The sequence below is a fragment of the Oncorhynchus keta genome, chromosome 34 (assembly GCF_023373465.1).
Source record: "Oncorhynchus keta strain PuntledgeMale-10-30-2019 chromosome 34, Oket_V2, whole genome shotgun sequence".
Taxonomy (NCBI): domain Eukaryota; kingdom Metazoa; phylum Chordata; class Actinopteri; order Salmoniformes; family Salmonidae; genus Oncorhynchus; species Oncorhynchus keta.
Window position 1 is genome coordinate 36,197,295 of NC_068454.1, and position 19,432 is coordinate 36,216,726.

The 19,432-nt window shown below is 43.9% G+C and overlaps 1 protein-coding gene across 7 annotated transcripts in view; it reads right to left on the reverse strand.

Annotated features, from left to right (window-relative positions):
- LOC118367021 (ATP-binding cassette sub-family C member 4-like) overlaps positions 1-19,432 on the reverse strand; it is a 50,213-nt gene that overhangs the window by 6,028 nt on the left and 24,753 nt on the right. For 6 of the 7 annotated variants that reach the window (XM_052493753.1, XM_052493752.1, XM_035749951.2 and 3 more), the window contains 8 exons: positions 13,652-13,802; positions 12,808-12,927; positions 12,587-12,697; positions 10,948-11,048; positions 5,681-5,872; positions 4,266-4,421; positions 930-1,019; positions 270-442 (listed from right to left, as the gene is read on the reverse strand). In XM_052493753.1, coding sequence (XP_052349713.1) covers positions 270-442; positions 930-1,019; positions 4,266-4,421; positions 5,681-5,872; positions 10,948-11,048; positions 12,587-12,697; positions 12,808-12,927; positions 13,652-13,802 — 1,094 coding nt within the window. The remainder of the gene's footprint in view (positions 1-269; positions 443-929; positions 1,020-4,265; positions 4,422-5,680; positions 5,873-10,947; positions 11,049-12,586; positions 12,698-12,807; positions 12,928-13,651; positions 13,803-19,432) is intronic. The other variant, XM_052493755.1, reaches the window with a different exon arrangement.

Genomic DNA, 19,432 nt, shown 5'->3' on the forward strand with positions numbered 1-19,432 from the left:
TGGGCAGGGATTTTACTTTACACATCAAAACAATGGCTAAACCTTAGCCAGGTATGTGCAGCTGTACTAAAGTAAAATGGGATAGAGTTACATTGTCAGAGAACCAGGGGCCATTCCTTTATTCATCAAGGTGTTAAACCTTGATATTTTTACCTCTATATTATGTGTTTGTCCTAAAATTGGAATATACTGATGTATGGGACTGAGTTACAACACTACCATGACAACTAGCACAAATATGTGGGTCAAAGTGTTCAAAGTGTTCTCACCTGGGGTCCACGTTAGCGGTGGCCTCGTCGATGATGAGGATTTTGTTCCGTCTGAGGATGGCCCTGGCCAGACAGACTAGCTGCCTCTGACCCACGCTGAAGTTGGAGCCCGACTCAGCCAGCATGGTCTCCAGCCTCCCAGGCAGCTCCTCCACCACGGTCCTCAGCTGCACCTGCAGGGAAAGGAGAGGAAGCAGGGACCCTCCATTACCCCTGTAGAAAGGCATCCCGGGGGGGGGTATCTTAAAAAAAAACATCCAACACACACCCATTAACCGGCTGGCACAATGCAGGGCCAGGTCCACTGATGACCTTGGCCACCGCTCCCTTGTGACCAGCCTCTTGCTTTAACCCAGGCCAGCAAGCCCATTGAGGAGCGGGGAGACTGGGGAGCAGGAGCTGGAGCCCTTCACTGTGGGGGAACCCTGCCTTCATCCTCTAGTGCCTAACTGGCAAACGCAGCACAACACATCTCCCCAGCACTTTGAATGGCTCCCAGTTACAAGCCGCACATTGAGCTGGGCCCCACGGCCCTAATGGGATTTCCCCTCCATGACTTGTGGTGAGCAGGGAGGCTGAATGGCAGCATTGTGGAGGGGGACAGAGGGATCCCCCCATGGGCCTCTGAGGGGGAAGCATTCAGAGCCCAAGCTGGAGTACCTCTCCCAGTGCATTCCACAGGTCCTCGTCTGTGTGCTGGCTGAAAGGGTCCAGATTCTTCCTCATGGTGCCCGTGAAGAGAACCGGGTCCTGCATGGGGACGGATGGGTATAGAAAGAGAAGGCCATGGCCAGTTAGGATAATGACGAGGGGGAGACGTTTGAAGAGGGTTAAGACAGGCTGTATAGAGCGGCGCTATGTGTGAGGGAGAGGTGTTCACAATGGGGCCTGCAATGCCACACTCAGGAGCCCGATTCAACACTCGGCTCCGGCCCACTAGCCAACGCTAAGTTGATCTTTTTACTTTGGAAAACCGTAGCTTGTGCTGTGGTCTTGTTTGAGAGCAGAGGATCTGTATAGAGGTTGTCTGGACATAGAAAAGGTGCCTGTAAATCAAACATTTCTCAAATGACCTAAAAAGGTCAACTATAGTCATGAACGTTTAAATCTCTTAAAATATATACATATGTATAAATAATAAATACAAATTCACAATGTTCATTCAAATTCATGAAGTGAGATGCGCCCTCTCTAAATTACAGTTGAAAAAGTTTATATCAACATCCCTAGTTTTTAGTTGACAAATGTGTGCATGAGTAAAAAGGAGTTGTCCTTCAGTTGGCTGACTTTTCTCCAAGCTATAATTATTTTTTATTTTTTTTAAATAGCTTGGAGCAGTTCTGTGGGAGCTCTGTGTATTTACAGTGAGCTACACACCTGTATCAAGGTTCAGGCATACAACCACCCTTAAGAGAGCAAATACAGCTCTTTATTATAGTGCAGTCAAAATAGCTCGCCACTCCGAAGGCACTGTTCCAGCATGCCCTTGTGTTTGCTGTAAACCTGGCAAACAGGAGCACAGCTACATGTCCTCATGCCAAGTCTCTTTAGAAGTTATTTATTCAGAAATCATAGCCCAAAGTAAAAGTGATTAAAAAAATAATAATAATAACTTATAGGGGACTCTCCTTTCGAGCCATAAACAAAACGTCACAGCATTCACAGAACAATATAAAGCTATATTACATTTCCACAGGATCATTTCCTCATTGTTTTATCACTAAGTAAATACTTGAGGGATTTTCTTCTGCGACACACAACAGAGTTTATGAGGCTTTAAAAGGACATAATGACCATTTAAAAAAACATTAACGAGTCTGTATAGGCCTGTGTCGTAGCAATAGAGATAAAGGAGGATATGGAGAAACGGTCAGTCCACAATGCAGTGGAGGGAAGGCGATAATAAATCAAGTTTACTCAAGACGCTAATCTGACCTATCAAGAGAAGAACGTTCACCTGGCAACTGCGAGATACGGCCCGGAACAGGAGTAGAGCACACAGTGACTGGAAAGACTCACTAGGTGTTTACTGCTGTTGTGATCCTCATAATCATGTCTCGTGGTTAGAAGAATACTGTTGTGTGAGAGTGACTCATATCACCCATGCCCCATTGGCTGCTTTGATGCAGGTCATAGGCTCTGAGCCAACACTGTGACAGCACCACTAACATGAGGTTGAGAAGGCAACGCACACGCGCACACACAGACCATTGTGTCAGTCTCGAAACCCATGGCAAGTGTTTAACTTTGAGCAGATTCCTTGAAAACATAGCTGTGAATTTTAAGCATTCGGGAGTTCATCCCTTTCTCTCTACAGCCTAAAAACTGTTCCACCTCTCTACTCCCAATGAGCTTTACCCCTGCCACCAGCAGACTGCCTTGTCATTAAGCCAGCTCAAGTCCCAATTCAAACTAGTTTTGTGACTCACTTTAATTGAGGATTCAATGTTAAGTTGGAAAAACTGCTTTCAAGCACAGCTTTCCAAAGACCGATTATGTGCTCCAACAATTCTAAGCCCTCTGTTTGCCGCCGAATTCATTTTGAACTGTGAAGTCATTCCTGAGATTTCAATAGAACCTGAAATGGATTCTTTTCTAATGCCATATACTAATAAAAGTTTATCATAATCAAATCTGGGGGAAGCTGTAGAATAAAAGTTCACACGGGCAATGTATAGAATACATACCAGAATCTGAGAATTCCACATCACAAGGTAGGGCAGCAAGCATCTTATATCAAGTCATTTTCCCTTTAAAAGGCTGAGTGAATATCACTTACACGGGGGGTTCAAATGACCTTTTCCGTTTCTAAGGGAAGTTGTGAAAAATGGGAATATAAGCAGAAGAAATCCAATCCTTGTAATATTAGTAATAGCAAATCATACTCTGCGTCTTTCCTGCTTGAATTTTTACAGAGGAAAAAAATAGGACAATAATCGAACCTGATAGATCATCTCTATTCGGTTTGTGTACAGATACAGTGCTGCTCCTCTTAGATAAGCCAACGTTTCAGTTATGAGTTCAGAACAGAAGTCATCTAAATATGCCCCCTCTTTCCCCACCCCGTTTGCAGCTTTACCCCATGATGCAACTGGCTGTCCCCCTGTCAGAACGAGCAGCATCCAATAGGAAAACATTACCTTGACATAACTCAGGTAGTGGTCAAACATAACCAGCTGTAATACAGAAGTGAAAGTTAATCTGGCAAACTATTGACAATAGAAACCCATCAAAGCCACACCAAAAATCTTAAATGAACTTGTTTTGGGGAAACCTTGGCTTCAGTGTGTGAAATGTTCAACACTTGGGCTAAATGATGTTGGTAGGCCTATGTGAGACTGTGAGGATGGGGATGGGTAGAGAAGTCTTCTAAGCAGCTTTGCTGATGTTTCGGGGGTAGAGGGCTAATCTCCTGTCACTGACAATGGTAGAGAGCTGCTCTGCTCTCCTCTCAGAGCTGGGCTGTGGGAGTCTTCACCGCCGCAGAGCGCTGACTCACCCAGGGGGTGGCATTTTCCTAATGCTGTATCACTTTCAACAAGCGGAAATAAAAAGTTAAAAACTGTCTCAAGGCATCCGTTTGTGTCACTTTCCAAAATCCCCTGAGTGACGACTGTAATTCTCCTCAGCCTGTTGTTGCTTTGAAACCAACAGTGACGTAAAAAAGCAGGCCAGACCTCAAAGGGGGGAGAGTTTGTGTTACCCCACTGAATGTGCATCATGTCTGATGAATGCTAAAGATATATAATGGATCATGTCAGAGAACCCTGAAACTCCCACATTCAGGCTTTAACGTTTCTACTCAACGCTCTACAAATGACTGAGGTAATGTTGTTTGGCAATTCTAAAGCTTCCATAGTCATGTCATGTGTACTATAAAAAATGTCCTATCAAAGGCCTTCCATGGATTATGCTGAACAAACTAAAGACGTGCTATACAATGCAGCCTAGCCAATAGACTACAATGGGCAGTGGGAGGGCAGAGAACGTACATACCTGGGGGATGATGGAGATTCTCTGGCGCAGGGTATGCAGGCCGATCTCGGCGGTGAGAACGCCGTCGATGGAAATCCTGCCATCAGGTTCAGCCAGGCGGAACAGAGCAGAGATCAGGGAGCTTTTACCAGCGCCAGTCCGCCCCACGATGCCAACCTAGATTTCAACATACAGAGAAAGTGTTAGTTTGTTTTTCTCTGAACACATTTTCTCTACTATAAAATCTGATGTCAAGACTTCCTTGTATAAAGTTGACTTCCAAGTGCTACATTCAAGGTCTACTTCACTTCCCATTGCGCCATTGTAAACTGAATCATCTCTGTCCTTTATGATGGAACCTTTGCCTTTCAGGGCCAGTTCTCCAACAGAATGAGAGATTCTCATTGCTGAGATGTTCCTTCCTGTTTGATATCAGCACATCAGTTGTTAAGGTGACAGCCCCCACAAGCCGGGTGACATTAAAACAGCAGAATACCGCTGAAGTTGATATGATAGTATAAGATGCTATCGTAACGTATGCATTTCAGTGTCTTCTCCGTCGGTGCTATCAGCCATGTTCCGCATGGATCAATCACATATCCCTTCCTACAGTAGCCTATAAGCGCGGATTCCAATTCCCAAAGATGAGCTTCTAACTAAAATCAGCAATATTACAATGCCGCTTTGATTCAAACAAAGAATGCAAAGGCTATCTATAGTAAATGTATAAATCACCTTGTGGAATCACTACACTGGAAGTATGGAAATGTACAGTAAGACATGTAAGACAATTCATAGTTAACAGTTAAAAGTAAATGTACCAAATCATATGTTGTGTGTGAGAGAGAGGAGTGTTCAGAGTGCTAGATAGGTGCTCGTTTCCCTGTGAAAGCGTCGTCTCAGGGGGACTGTCAGGATGCACACAAAGCCAGTTCAGGCCCACGGCATCGGGTGAAGATCCCTCCCATGGGCTGTCAGAGCCCAGGCCTCTTCACTTATCAACCCATCCATTGTGAAATCAGCCGCCCTGGCGAACCGTGGCCATGCAAAATACACCCCCTGCATTAAAAACGCTGGGTTTCAATCACCCTCAACCATCTCTACCTCTCTCTCCCTCTCATCTTCTCTCCTCTCTCTCATATAGTGAATAAACAGTTGTCACCGTCAGGTCTCCTAGAATGCAAATGTGAACAAATGGATCCACTTGACTAGTCTTAATTGCATGATATGTATTCCATGAATCACAAATGGTATATTCCTTGGGAATCAGCGGCACAATAAGATGTCCCCTAAATAATTGATTTGAAAAATAATGACACACAGAGAAGAACAGCACCGCACCCATTACACTGGCTGCATATCAACTGAATTGTGTTGGGGTGTGTTGTGCATTGTCGTAAACATGGACACATATCAGAAGAATATGTAGTGGGCACCTTTTCTCTGGATCTGAAGACCGCAGTAATGTTCTTTAGGACCGGAGGACTGTCCGCATAGTAGGAGAAGTTGACCTGGTCGAAGGTGATGAAACCATGCCTGGGCCAATCAGGCGGAGGCCGTTTGTCTGTTTCCCAAGGAGCTTCGCTCTCCAGTTCTGTGTACTCCACCACCCTTTCCACAGAAGTCATCTGGGAGTGTCAGAACATTATTGCAAAATCGTTGTTATTCTATGAGGGAATATTCTGTTCTATTTCATTCTGTGGCCAGGAACACTGACAGTGCCAATCATAAGTATTCACAGCCCTTGTATTTTTTTCACATTTTGTTGGGTTACAAAGTGGAATTGAAATGGATAAAAAAACAATAATAATTGTCACTGATCGAGACAAAAATTCTCAATAATGTCAATGTAGTATCCACCCCCTTTGTTATGGCAAGCCTAAATAAGTTCAGTAGTTGAAATGTGCTTAACAAATCACATAAAAAGTTACATGGACTCACTATGTGCAATAATGGTGGTTAACATGATTTAATGACTACCCCATCTCTGTACCCCACACACAATTATATTTACGGTCCCTCAAGACGAGTCGTGAATTTCAAGCACAGATTCAACCAGAGGCCAGGGTGCTTTTCCAATGCGTCGATTGGAAGATGGTAAAGACGATTACACCACGAGGCCAATGCTCATTTTAAAACAGTCATAGGTTAATGGCGGTGAAAGGTGAAAACTTAGGATGGATCAACAACATTGTAGTTACTCCACAATACTAATATAAAAGAGTGAAAAGAAAAAATCCGTTACCGAATAAAAATAAAATAAAAAAAATGCATCCTGTTTGCAAAGGCACTAAAGTAATAACTGCAAAAAAATGTAGCAAAGTAATTTCCTTGTTGTGCTGAATACAAAGAGTTATCTTTGGGACAAATCCACAATACATCATCGAGTACCACTCTCCATATTATCAAGCATGGTGGTGGCTGCATCATGTTATGGGTATAACATGCTTAACATAACATGCAACGACTGGGGAGTTTCAGGTTAAAAAAAACAGAAAACCTTGTTTAGTCTGCTTTCCACCAGACACTGGGAGACGAATGTTCCTTTCAGCAAGACAACCTAAAACAAGTCCAAATTCACACTTGTTGCTTACCAAGAAGACAGTGAATGTTCCTGAGGCCTAGTTCGTTTTCACTTAAATCTGCCTGAAAAATCAATGACAAGACTTAAAAATGGCTGTCAAACAATGATCAACAACCAACTTGACAGAGCTTAAAAGAATTCTGAAAATATATTTTTTTAAAGTGCAAATATTGCACAATCCAAGAGCGCGAAGCTCTTAGAGACTTGCCTAACAAGACACAGCTGTAATCGCTGCCAAAAGGTGTTTCTAACATGATTTGACTGAGGGAAGTAGATGATCTAATCAAGATACTGTATATTTGGTTTTCAACTTCATTAAAAAGAAATATGGAATTTTCTTTCATTTTGAAATAAGAGTAGTTTGTGTAGATTGTTGACCAAAAAAAAAAAGTACATTTTAATCCCACTTTATAACAATAAAATGTGAAGAAACCCAAGAGGGGTGAATACATACACCCAAGCCAAATACATTTAAACTCAGTTTCACAATTCCTGACATTTAATCCAAGTACAAATTCCCTGTCTTAGGTCAGTTAGGATCACCACTATTTTAAGAAGGTGAAATGTCAGAATAATAGGAGAGAATGATTTATTTAAACTTTTATTTCTTTCATCACATTCCCAGTGGGTCAGAAGTTTACATACACTCAATTAGTATTTGGTAGCATTGCCTTTAAATTGTTTAACTTGGGTCAAACGTTTCAGGTAGCCTTCCACCTGCTTCCCACAAAAGTTGGGTGAATTTTGGCCCATTCTTCCTGACAGAGCTGGAGAAACAGAGTCAGGTTTGTAGGCCTCCTTGCTCACACGCTTCTTCAGTTCTGCCCACAAATTTTCTATAAGATTGAGCTCAGGGTTTTGTGATGGTGACTCCAATACCTTGACTTTCTTTTCCTTAAGCCATTTTGCCACAACTTTGGAAGTATGCTTGGGGTCATTGCCCATTTGAAAGACCCATTTGCAACCAAGCTTTAACTTCCTGACTGATGTCTTGAGATGTTGCGTCAATATATCCACGTAATTTTCCTTCCTCATAAAGCCATATATTTTGTGAAGTGCACCAGTCTCTCCTGCAGCAAAGCACCCCCACAACATGATGCTGCCACCCCCGTGCTTCACGGTTGGGATGGTGTTCTTCGGCTTGCAAGCCTCCCCCCTTTTCCTCCAAACATAATGATGGTCTTTGTGGCCAAACAAATCCATTATTGTTTCATCAGACCGGAGGACATTTCTCTAAAAAGTACGATCTTTGTCCCAATGTGCAGTTGCAAACCATAGTCTGGCTTTTTTAATGCCGGTTATGGAGCAGTGGCTTCTTCCTTGCTGAGATGCCTTTCAGGTTAGGTCGATACAGGACTCGTTTTACTGTGGATATAGATACTTTTGTACCCATTTCCTCCAGCATCTTCACAAGGTCCTTTGCTGTTGTTCTGGGATTGATTTGCACTTTTCGCACCAAAGTACGTTCATCTCTAGAAGACGGAACGCATCTCCTTCCTGAGTTGTATGACGGCTGCGTGGTCCCATGGGGTTTATTGCGCCCAAGGATGAACCAGACTTGTGGAGGTCTACCATTGTTTTTCTGAGATCTTGGCTGATTTCTTTTGATTTTCCCATGATGTCAAGCAAAGAGGCACTGAGTTTGAAGGTAGGCCTTGAAATACAACCACTCAAATGATGTCAATTAGCTCATCAGAAGCTTCTAAAGCCATGACATCATTTTCTGGAATTTTCCAAGCTGTTTAAAGGCACAGTCAACTTAGTGTATGTAAACTTCTGACCAACTGGAATTGTGATACAGTGAATTATAAGTGAAATAACCTGTCTGTGAACAATTGTTGGAAAAATGACTTGTGTCGTGTACAAAGGAGATTTCCTAACCAACTTGCCCAAACTATAGTTTGTTAACAAGAAATTTGTGGAGTTGTTGAAAAACGAGCTTTAATGACTCCAACCTAAGTGAATGTAAAGTTCCGACTTCAACCGTATAATAGGCACTGTATACATTTGCACAACTAGAAACAACTATAGCAGACTAGTACAATTATATTATTCACCTATTCTTCAGCCAGGCAAGTCAAGACAAACTCAGCAAAAAAAGAAATGTCCCTTTTTCAGCACCCTGCCGTTCAAAGATAATTCGTAAAAATCCAATTAACTTCACATATCTTCATTGAAAAGAGTTTAAACATGCTTGTTCAATGACCCATATACAATTAATGAACATGCACCCGTGGAACGGTGATTAAGACACTAACAGCTTACAGATGGAAGGCAATTAAGGTCACAGTTATGAAAACTTAGGACACCAAAGAGGCCTTTCTACTGACTCTGAAAAACACCAAAAGAAAGATGCCCATGGTCACTGATCATCTGTGTGAACGTGCCATAGGCATGCTGCAAGGAGGCATGAGGACTGCAGATGTGGCCAGTGCAATAAATTGCAATGTCCGTACTGTGAGACGCCTAATACAGAGCTACAGGGTGATAGGACGGACAGCTGATCGTCCTCGCAGTGGCAGACCACATGTAACACCTGCACAGGATCGGTACATCCAAACATCACACCTGCGGGACAGGTACAGGATGGCAACAACAACTGCCCGAGTTACACCAGGAACGCACAATCCCTCCATCAGTGCTCAGACTGTCATCAATAGGCTGAAAATGGGCTGGACTGGGGGCTTGTAGACCTGTTGTAAGGCAGGTCCTCACCAGACATCACTGGCAACGTCATCTATGGGCACAAACCCACCGTCGCTGGACCAGACAGGACTGGCAAAAAGTGCTCTTCACTGACGAGTCACGGTTCTGTCTCACCAGGGGTGATGGTCGGATTCAGTTTATCGTCGAAGGAATAATTAATAATAATAATGGGAATTGATGGGAAATTATGTAAATATATCACTAGCCACTTTAAACAATGCTACCTTATATAATGTTACTTACCCTACATTATTCATCTCATATGCATACGTATATACTGTACTCTACATCATCGACTGCATCCTTATGTAATACATGTATCACTATCCACTTTAACTATGCCACTTTGTTTACTTTGTCTACATACTCATCTCATATGTATATACTGTACTCTATATCATCTACTGCATCCTTATGTAATACATGTATCACTAGCCACTTTAACTATGCCACTTTGTTTACTTTGTCTACATACTCATCTCATATGTATATACTGTACTCGATACCATCTACTGTATGCTGCTCTGTACCATCACTCATTCATATATCCTTATGTACATATTCCTTATCCCCTTACACTGTGTATAAGACAGTAGTTTTGGAATTGTTAGTTAGATTACTTGTTGGTTATCACTGCATTGTCGGAACTAGAAGCACAAGCATTTCGCTACACTCGCATTAACATCTGCTAACCATGTGTATGTGACAAATAAAATTTGATTTGATTTTATTTGAAAAAAGCGTTACACCGAGGCCTGTACTCTGGAGCGGGATCAATTTGGAAGTGGAGGGTCCGTCATGGTCTGGGGTGGTCACAGCATCATCGGACTGAGCTTGTCGTCATTGCAGGCAATCTCAACATTGTACGTTACAGGGAAGACATCCTCCCTCACGTGTTACCCTTCCTGTAGGTTCATCCTGACATGACAATGCCACCAGCCATACTACTCGTTCTGTGCGTGATTTCCTGCAAGACGGGAATGTCAGTGTTCTGCCATGGCCAGCGAAGAGCCCAGATCTCAATCCCATTGAGCATGCCATTCCCCCCAGAAATGTCCGGGAACTTGCAGGTGCCTTGGTGGAAGAGTGGGGTAACATCTCACAGCAAGAACTGGCAAATCTGGTGCAGTCAATGAGGAGAAGATGCACTGCAGTACTTAATGCAGCTGGTGGTCACACCAGATCCTCCTACCTGTTACTTTCAATTTTGACCCCCTCCCTTTTGTTCAAGGATACATTCCATTTCTGTTAGTCACATGTCTGTGGAACTTATTCAGTTGGTCTCAGTTGTTGAATCTTATGTTCATGCAAATATATACACATTAAGTTTGCTGAAAACAAACGCAGTTGACAGTGATAGGACATGTATTTTTTTGCTGAGTTTAGGTCTAAATCAATAAAGGAGGTTTTTACCATGTTCTCCACCTCCGCACTCTGTCTGACTCCCCACTGAAACATGCCGACGAGGGTTACTGCATAGGACAGAGCCAGGCCCACAGCACCTGCCTTCAAGTCTGTCACACCAGGAAAGAGAGAAACCAACTCACTGTACTCCACGTTCACCTAAGTACTGCAGAGCCTGTGGTGTATATGGTTGATTACACAGTACTAGTCAAAAGTTTGGACACACCTACTCATTCAAGGGTTTTTATTATTATGCCTTGACAGCTTTGCACACTCTTGGCATTCTCTCACCCAGCTTCATGAGGAATGCTTTTCCAACAGTCTTCAAGGAGTTCCCACATATGCAGAGCACTTGTTGGCTGCTTTTCCTTAACTCTGCGGTCCAACTCATCCCAAACCATCTCAATTGGGTTATTGTGGAGGTCATCTGATGCAGCACTCCTTCTCTCTCCTTCTTGGTCAAGCAGCCCTTATACAGCCTGGAGGTGTGTTTTTGTTCATTGTACTGTTGAAAAACAAATGATCGTCCCACTAAGCGCAAACCAGATGGGATGGTGTATCGCAGCAGAATACTGTGTTAGCCATGCTGGTTAAGTGTGCCTTGAAATCTAAATAAATCACGAACACTGTCACCAGCAAAGCACCCCCACACCATCACACCTCCTCCATGCTTCACGGTGGGAACCACACATGCGGAGATCATCCGTTCACCTACTCTGCATCTCACAAAGACACGGCGGTGGGAACCAAAAATAAAAATTAATTAATTAAAAATTAAACAAAAATCACAAATATGGACTCATCAAACCAAAAGGAAAGATTTCCATGTCCATTGCTCGTGTTTCTTGGCCCAAGCAAGTCTCTTCTTCTTATTGGTGTCCGTTAGTAGGGGTTTCTTTGCAGCAATTCAACCATGAAGGCCTGATTCAAGCAGTCTCCTCTGACCAGTTGATGTTGAGATGTGTCTGAACTCTGTGAAACATTTATTTGGGCTGCAATCAAGGGGTGCACTAATGAACATATCCTCTGTAGCAGAGGTGGTGGTGCCAGGTCCTCATGAGAGCCAGTTTCATAATCGCGTTTGATGGCTTTTCCGACTGCACTCGAAGAAACTTTAAAAGTTCTTGAAATGTTCCGGATTGACTGACCTCGTCTTAAAGTAATGATGGACTGTCGTTTCTCTTTGCTTATTTGAGCTGTTCTTGCAATAATATGGACTTGGTATTTTACCAAATAGGGCTATCTTTTGTATACCACCACTACCTTGTCACAACACAAATGATTGGCTTAAACGCATTAAGGAAAAAAATCCACAAATTAACGAGGGTTCACCAGTTAATTGAAATGCATTCCAGGTGACTACCTCATGAAGCTGGCTGAGAGAACGGCGAGTGTGCAAAGCTGTCATCAAGGCAAAGGGTGGCTACTTTGAAGAATCTCAAATATATTTTGTTTTTTGGTTTCCATATGTGTTATTTCATACTATAGTTTTGTTGTCTTCACTATTAGTCTACAATGTAGAAAATAGTAAACAAAGAAAAACCCTGGAATGAGAAGGTGTCAAAAACTTTTGACTGGTACTGTATGTATGGTTATATGTATGGCCCGGGTGATCAACATTACAGTTGATATAGGACCCATACGATACCATCCCTGAGGAACAGGCACCCAAAGGTAGTGAGGGTGACAAATATGGAGCAGATGCCATCCAGACGCAGAGCGAACCATCGGGATGTGGTCAGGAATAGGAACCAGGCCTCTGCAAAGGAACAGCATGGTTACTGGTTGTATACTATAGTTATTACACCAAATTAAAACATGCAATTCTATGTGTAGTAGTTATGGTTAGATGTCAGTTCTGGTTCTGACCGGAGTGGAGGTCTTGATGTGCGTCAAATGCCTTCTGGAACCGCTGCTGGGCTTTAAAGGCACGGATGGTCCACAGACCTTGGAGGGATGAGGACAGGTGGGTGAAAACTGGGCTCCGGGCTGTCGAGTATAACAAACAAACACTGAATGAAGACGTGAATATTTAAAAACACCACTAGTATACACAGTGTTTATTCATTTCTTTCAAAAGAACACACCATTTTTCTAGACTGTACAAAGATGGTTACATCCGGCTTCAATACAGACGAACGAAAACATTCAATTGTCTGTTTTGCTACAAAGCTCAGCTGACATGACAGTTAACGTGATAACCCCTTATGCACGTCTCCCATACATTTTCATGTACACCTTGCTACCAAAAGCAGTGCTTCTGAAATAAATGGTTTGAAAGGAAAATGACTAATATTAGCATTCCTGTTGTCCAGATGTATTAACGTTAGGCTTCGTAAAAACAGACAAAGCCTGAATGTTCCACTGGAACTTCTTAATAGTCACTTTTGTTCCTTAAGATCAGCAGACCTGTTCTTCCGTGTGCCTTTGGGCTATCAGCCCAGAATAAAGAGGATGAATACAGAGGATGAACTAGTGCCTGCCACGGGCCCACTTGGCATTTCCTCCATTGTATCTGATGCCATGAACTCCCAGCGCTTAAGGAAACTGTGTGTGTGGGCAACCCATGGGCCACAGCCACCTTTATCCTTTTATGCTAATGCCCAAGGCCTTCTTCAATTGCTATTCAATGGTCTATTAGCATTCCCGTGCTAGTGCTCCCTTTGTCTCCCACCATTAAAACAGACATGTCCCCAAAGACAGTGAAGCCTACTAGTGGACTCCAGGCGCTTGATGTCCCTGGAGGTCTGCAGGAAGTAGCGTCGCAAGAACAGGAAGACGACGAGTAGAGGGACGACGGGGATGAGGATCCAGGGGATGACGGCGGCCGCCACGATGATCACCCCCAGGATCTGCAGGAACACCTGGGAGAGAGAGAACACAGAGGGAGAGAACAGAGCGGTGTGGTGAGCGCAACAGCTCAGTAAATGGACTCCTGCTGACTTGCGGGCTACCGCTGAAGTTTGAGGCCTGGCGTTACACTAGGGATGATGTAAGAAACACACTTGTTTTCTGCCACAGCTCCAAAGGCAGAAGGTGACAGCAACGTTAGGAGAGTGTGTGTGTTAAATCCAAATTGTATGTGTCACATGCGCCAAATATAAGTTGGACACTTTACCATGAAATGCTTACTTTACGAGCCCTTTCCCAAAAAGGCAGGGTTAAAAAAGAAAAAAAGTGTGCATAAAAAAAGAAAAATAGTAACACAAAAATAACAATAACGAGGCTACGTACAGGGAGTAGTGGTACAGAGTCAATGTGCAGGCGTACAAGGTAGTTGAGGTAATATGTACATGTAGGTAGGGGAAATAGTAACTAGGCAATCAGGATAGACAAACAGAGTAGCAGCAGCATATTTGTGAAGAGTGTGTGTGTGTGTGTGTGTGTGTGTGTGTGTGTGTGTGTGTGTGTGTGTGTGTGTGTGTGACAGTGGTGAGAGGACGATGGCACTTAGTGGCAGGTGACAATTTGCCGCTCTTCCTCTGTGGCTCGCCTCCCTAACCCTAACCCCCATGGGCTTTGCCTTCAACACCTGAGGTTTAAACCTCCCTCGCCAAGTCGCTGTGGCCCCAGCCAGTAGGCATTGTATAGTCACTGTGACTGGCTGAGAGTTGTGGGAACCACACTGTGGGTGTCTGATACTACAGTACACACAGAATGCATGGCCCTCAAATAGGCCTCAATAACACAATGACTCATCACTCTTGTTAATGGCCACCTGACCTGACACAGGTAGACCACTAGCCACATGCAATCTGATGCCTGAACGGGAGGCACTGCAGGCAGTGAGTGACACAGCAGCACCGGAAACCCTGGTGCTTGCAGACACCTGTTTCCTGCCCGACGACAGATTGAGAACCTGACAGTGCATTATTTCACTGTATTGTATATCAGACGGCTCTCATTAGTTTAACTTGGTGGAAAGAGTAGATAGTGAAGAGACTCTTTTCACAAATATGATCTTTGTATGTAGCATTCTTTTCGTACAAACAATACTCCTAAAATCTGAAAACGTGTTCTATTTAACAAAAAACAGTTTTAACTTGATAGATTGCATTATGCTAAACCGGTATGAGACCTTCAATACAGCTTCTACCTTAAAGATGTACTTCTGCGGCATATTTGATATTCACTAGATAGCTGATAAAAAAATTGAAACCTCACACCCTGAAATTAGAAACAAACTCAGAAGACTTCTAAGAGGAACAGATTAGGATCAGTATGTTACCTTCAATGGTCTCAGACTAGCCCTCCCAGATGAACATTTCATTTAGCACCTTAATTACGGATGTTATCGGGCGCTTAAGAGCACGTTTAAGCATGATCACTTTCAATGTCGTTTTATGATGAAAAGCCACTCAATTCCGTTTACAGTGCAGATAAGAGGGTATTACCAGCCCCACCATAGCCGCGCTGCAGCACACACAATCAAGCAGTGAGCGGAAACTACTGAGCTCAACGGATCCCGAGAATTTCACAGTACATAAGTTTCAATCTGGGCCGTGATGGAAGGCTACCGGACTGCAAAGTGAGATGGGAGCGACGCACACTATTACTGCATGTTATCCAAGCTCACACTGAGTGACTGGCACAACTATTTACACGTTTCAACAAAATGTGCAGGTCTATTTTATTTTCTGTCAATAGTTGAAATGACACAATATTTTACAACAAAAAATATTTTTTGGGAGCTTTGCTACAGTGATGTGTCATGATGTGCAGTACGTAAAACTAGTTCAGTCCTTTTCACATCCCTGAGATTGGTGGTGGTCTAGTGTAAAAGCCTGTTTGGGCCCATCTAATTCTGGTCTACAGCTGCTGGGCCCAACAGCAGTACAGTCTACTGTGAGTGTCTGATAGAAGGGTCATCTGAGAGGAAGGAAGGAGTCTAGGAAGCAGTAGGATCCATTAGAGAGAGAGAGAGGAGTCCTGCCACAGCCTCTCCTGCTCCCCTGGGCAACACTGTCGCCAAGGCCTTAGCTGTTTCATCTCAGGCATTTGCCTGGTCTGCCGCTTATCATGTCAGCATCGGAGAAAACCACAACCCCCACCCACACTACACACAGATGAGCCCCGATAAGCACTGACCTACCTCCCCCAGCAACCCCCTGTCCTCCTCCACATCACATAGACCCTGACCCCAGCCCCCCACAGAGGAACAACAGGACAACTCCCTGTCCAAGGCGAGCCATAGCCAGCTGCACATAAATGTGGATAAAAGCTTTTGTATATAAACAGTTTAAATAAAGCATTACCTCTAATTGCCCTTTAGCCAGAGAAGAAAGCTACTGTAGGTATGCGATGCCATGCAGCCCATTCATGCCAACAGGGCACACTGCTGGGCCCAAAGACCATTCACATCTCCACTGACCCCTAATTGCTATATTTTGGGAGGTGATACCATCAGGTCTTTGATGTCCAAATAAATGTAGAAAATTGGAGTTAATTGCTATATTTGTGCTGGGCGCTGATAGCGACTGTTGTTCCAGAGCGGAGCATAAACACTTCCCGACAATTAAACATCCCTCCGGACATGAGGACTCGGTACGCTTCTTTACAACTCTTTTTTTCATCCTCCCTTTCTTTAGTGACAGCGTGCAGTGTTTGAGAGCGAGAGAGACGGCCGCTGGGGGGGGGGGGGAGAATTAAATACATAACGGGAAATGGAGGGAGAAAAAGGGTAACGAAATCCTCCGTCGTCGCTGGAATTTTTGTTCAGCACACACACACACACACACACACACACACACACACACACACACACACACACACACACACACACACACACACACACACACACACACACACACACACACACACACACACACACACACACACACACACTTTGCCTTAGAGTAGGGTTAGGGTTTCCCTGACAGAGTAGGCACAATAAAATGTAGGGGTCAGTGGTACTGAAACAAAGCAAGGCCGTTCCACTTGGGCTCTGGGACAATAGGAGTGACCCGATCCATTCTGCTCTGCTTTGAGCTTTATTTTACCCCTAAATGCCCAGATGCTGGGCCTTTCTTTAGGAGAAATTACTGTGGACACCTCCTTCACATTTTCCCTTTCTGTGCCATTTTCACTTCATAAAGCTGCAGTCAATGTGTTTTGTGTGTGGTGAGGAGGGCCCAACACATACTGTGGTGGTCTCGGTCGCCGTCTACATTGGCGGCTCAAGTAGTCCCAGGATTAGGCCTTTGTGTGCTGTGAAAAGGTAAGATAAGTCACTTATTTGAGCTCAGTCAAGCTGCTGATTTCCACACCCATTTTGGAAATAAGAGAAAGCTTTGAAATGCTCCCTCTCTCATATAAATCACTAGCATCCACCAAAAAGCAGCTGCCCTGCACTCTGCATGCCCTCACATACAGAATATACAAATCAGCCCTTTTTCTCTCGCTCTGTCACACACACACACACCAACAAACACATGAGCATTTTCATAGAAACAGGAAGGAAACCACAATGCGTGTTCCACAATAACAAAATAGCAACCGCATCGTCAAAGCCATCATTTGGTATCATCCTCCTCCTGATCAGAGTTGTTGGTGCGGTCTCAGGGCCAAGTCTAGTAGACTAGGGTGTGTGTGTGTGTGTGTGCGTGTGTGCGTGCTACAGGTTCCCAGGCTCATAGCAGTGGTTGTCCAGCTTGGCTGAGTCAGGAGAGATGCCAGACCACAGTGCCATGGGAGACCAGACCACACAGAGACTGGGATCTTTTCACAGGTGGCCAGTGCCTACCCGCCATCACATGACCATGAGTGGTACTGCTAGGTGTCAGAGTCACAACTACACCCCTTCCTAATGCACAGAAAAGACTGACACAGAGAGAGAGACACACACACACGCTCTAAATTAAAGTGTAGTTTGCTGAATATTTTCAGCATCTCACCTTTGTCTCACTCATGTTTTTCCATCATACGCAGCAAGACAATGGTCCTGTCAGATAACAATGTTTAATATATACATACACACACACACACACACACACACACACACACACACACACACACACACACACACACACACACACATACACACACACACACACACACATACACACACACACACACACACACACACACACACACACACACACACACACACACACACACATACCTCTAGTGTTTCTCTGACTAACCAGGTATGTCTGGTGCCTGAAGCCAGTGCATTCTTCACTTCCTCTGTCACCCGACTGGTAAAGGCACCAGAGAAAGCCAGTGAAACCCCATCCTACACAGCACTCACGGCTATGTCAGCAGTTCTGATATCCCACAAAACCAGAGAAGAGGCCCACCACACAATCTGCCACACTATGCAGTGATCACTGATCCACCCGTCAATGTTTTCAAACAATGGCCATCCTCTTCTGCCCTGTGTGTGTTCAGAGTGTTTCTGGTACACCCAGACTGTTCTCCTCCCTCCTCCAGACCACCGATGTTTTACTGCTGTAATTTATGACTGGTGGCTGTATTGGCCTCTGCTTGTTACTAACTGGTGAGACCAGGGTCAGCCCCACTCAAACTAAAGGTCACCAGAAAACTAATTGGAATATTTAGTTCAAAATCCCCCCAAAGCATTGCAAAGTGTGGGGATAGGTCCAAACAGGCTTGGTATCTTACCCATATTCTACTGACAAACTACATTTTAACTGATGGCCAATGAATGTAGGCAGGGACCCCACAGTTAGTGGTGTGACTTGGGCAAGAGCCTTCACAAGGGATGGGTCCATTCAGAGCCTCCTGTATTGTCCTGCCACCCTCTCCTGCCCCCTAACTCAAAGCACAGGCAACCCAGGATTTAAAGGTCAAGTCCACACAAAGGCCGGCCGTCTACACTGCCTGAGGTGCTTTTAATTGACATTTCTGCCTTTGTCCAAATAACATAAAGGGAAGAGAAAATGACACTTTTTTTCAATATACTAAATTGCGGCTAAATGAGACCCGTGAAAAAAATATGGCTTTGGAATGGAACTGAGTTCCCCAAGTTGAGGGAATCCCCTTGTTAGGAAATGTATGGGGGAGTGTTGATGGCTGTGAAGTGCTCACTCCACCATAAAGGGCCCAGCTCTGATGCAAATCCCCACACAGAGGCAGCCTCTCCCCACAGAGGGAGATAAACCACTTAGGCCATTGTTTATAGAGTTTACCTTTATTACCCCTGACAACCATTTAAACAATGACTGTGAGGAAATGTCCCTCCGAGAATGAGCAACAATGGTCAGGATCAGCAGCTTTTCTGTCCGGCTAATACTTTGATCAAATCTTCCTTTCTGAAAGCATTAAAGAGTGCTCCATAAAAAGACACCTGCAAACAAGAGCAGAAAGAGCTGGCCAACAAAAGCACTTGTCCAACATTACAAAAAATAAAATCACGGTTCAGACACATGTATTACATAATTCCGTGCGAACATATCACTTAAAACATTTCACAAGTAAAACAAATAATTATATATATATATATATATATATATATATATACACATACACAAAA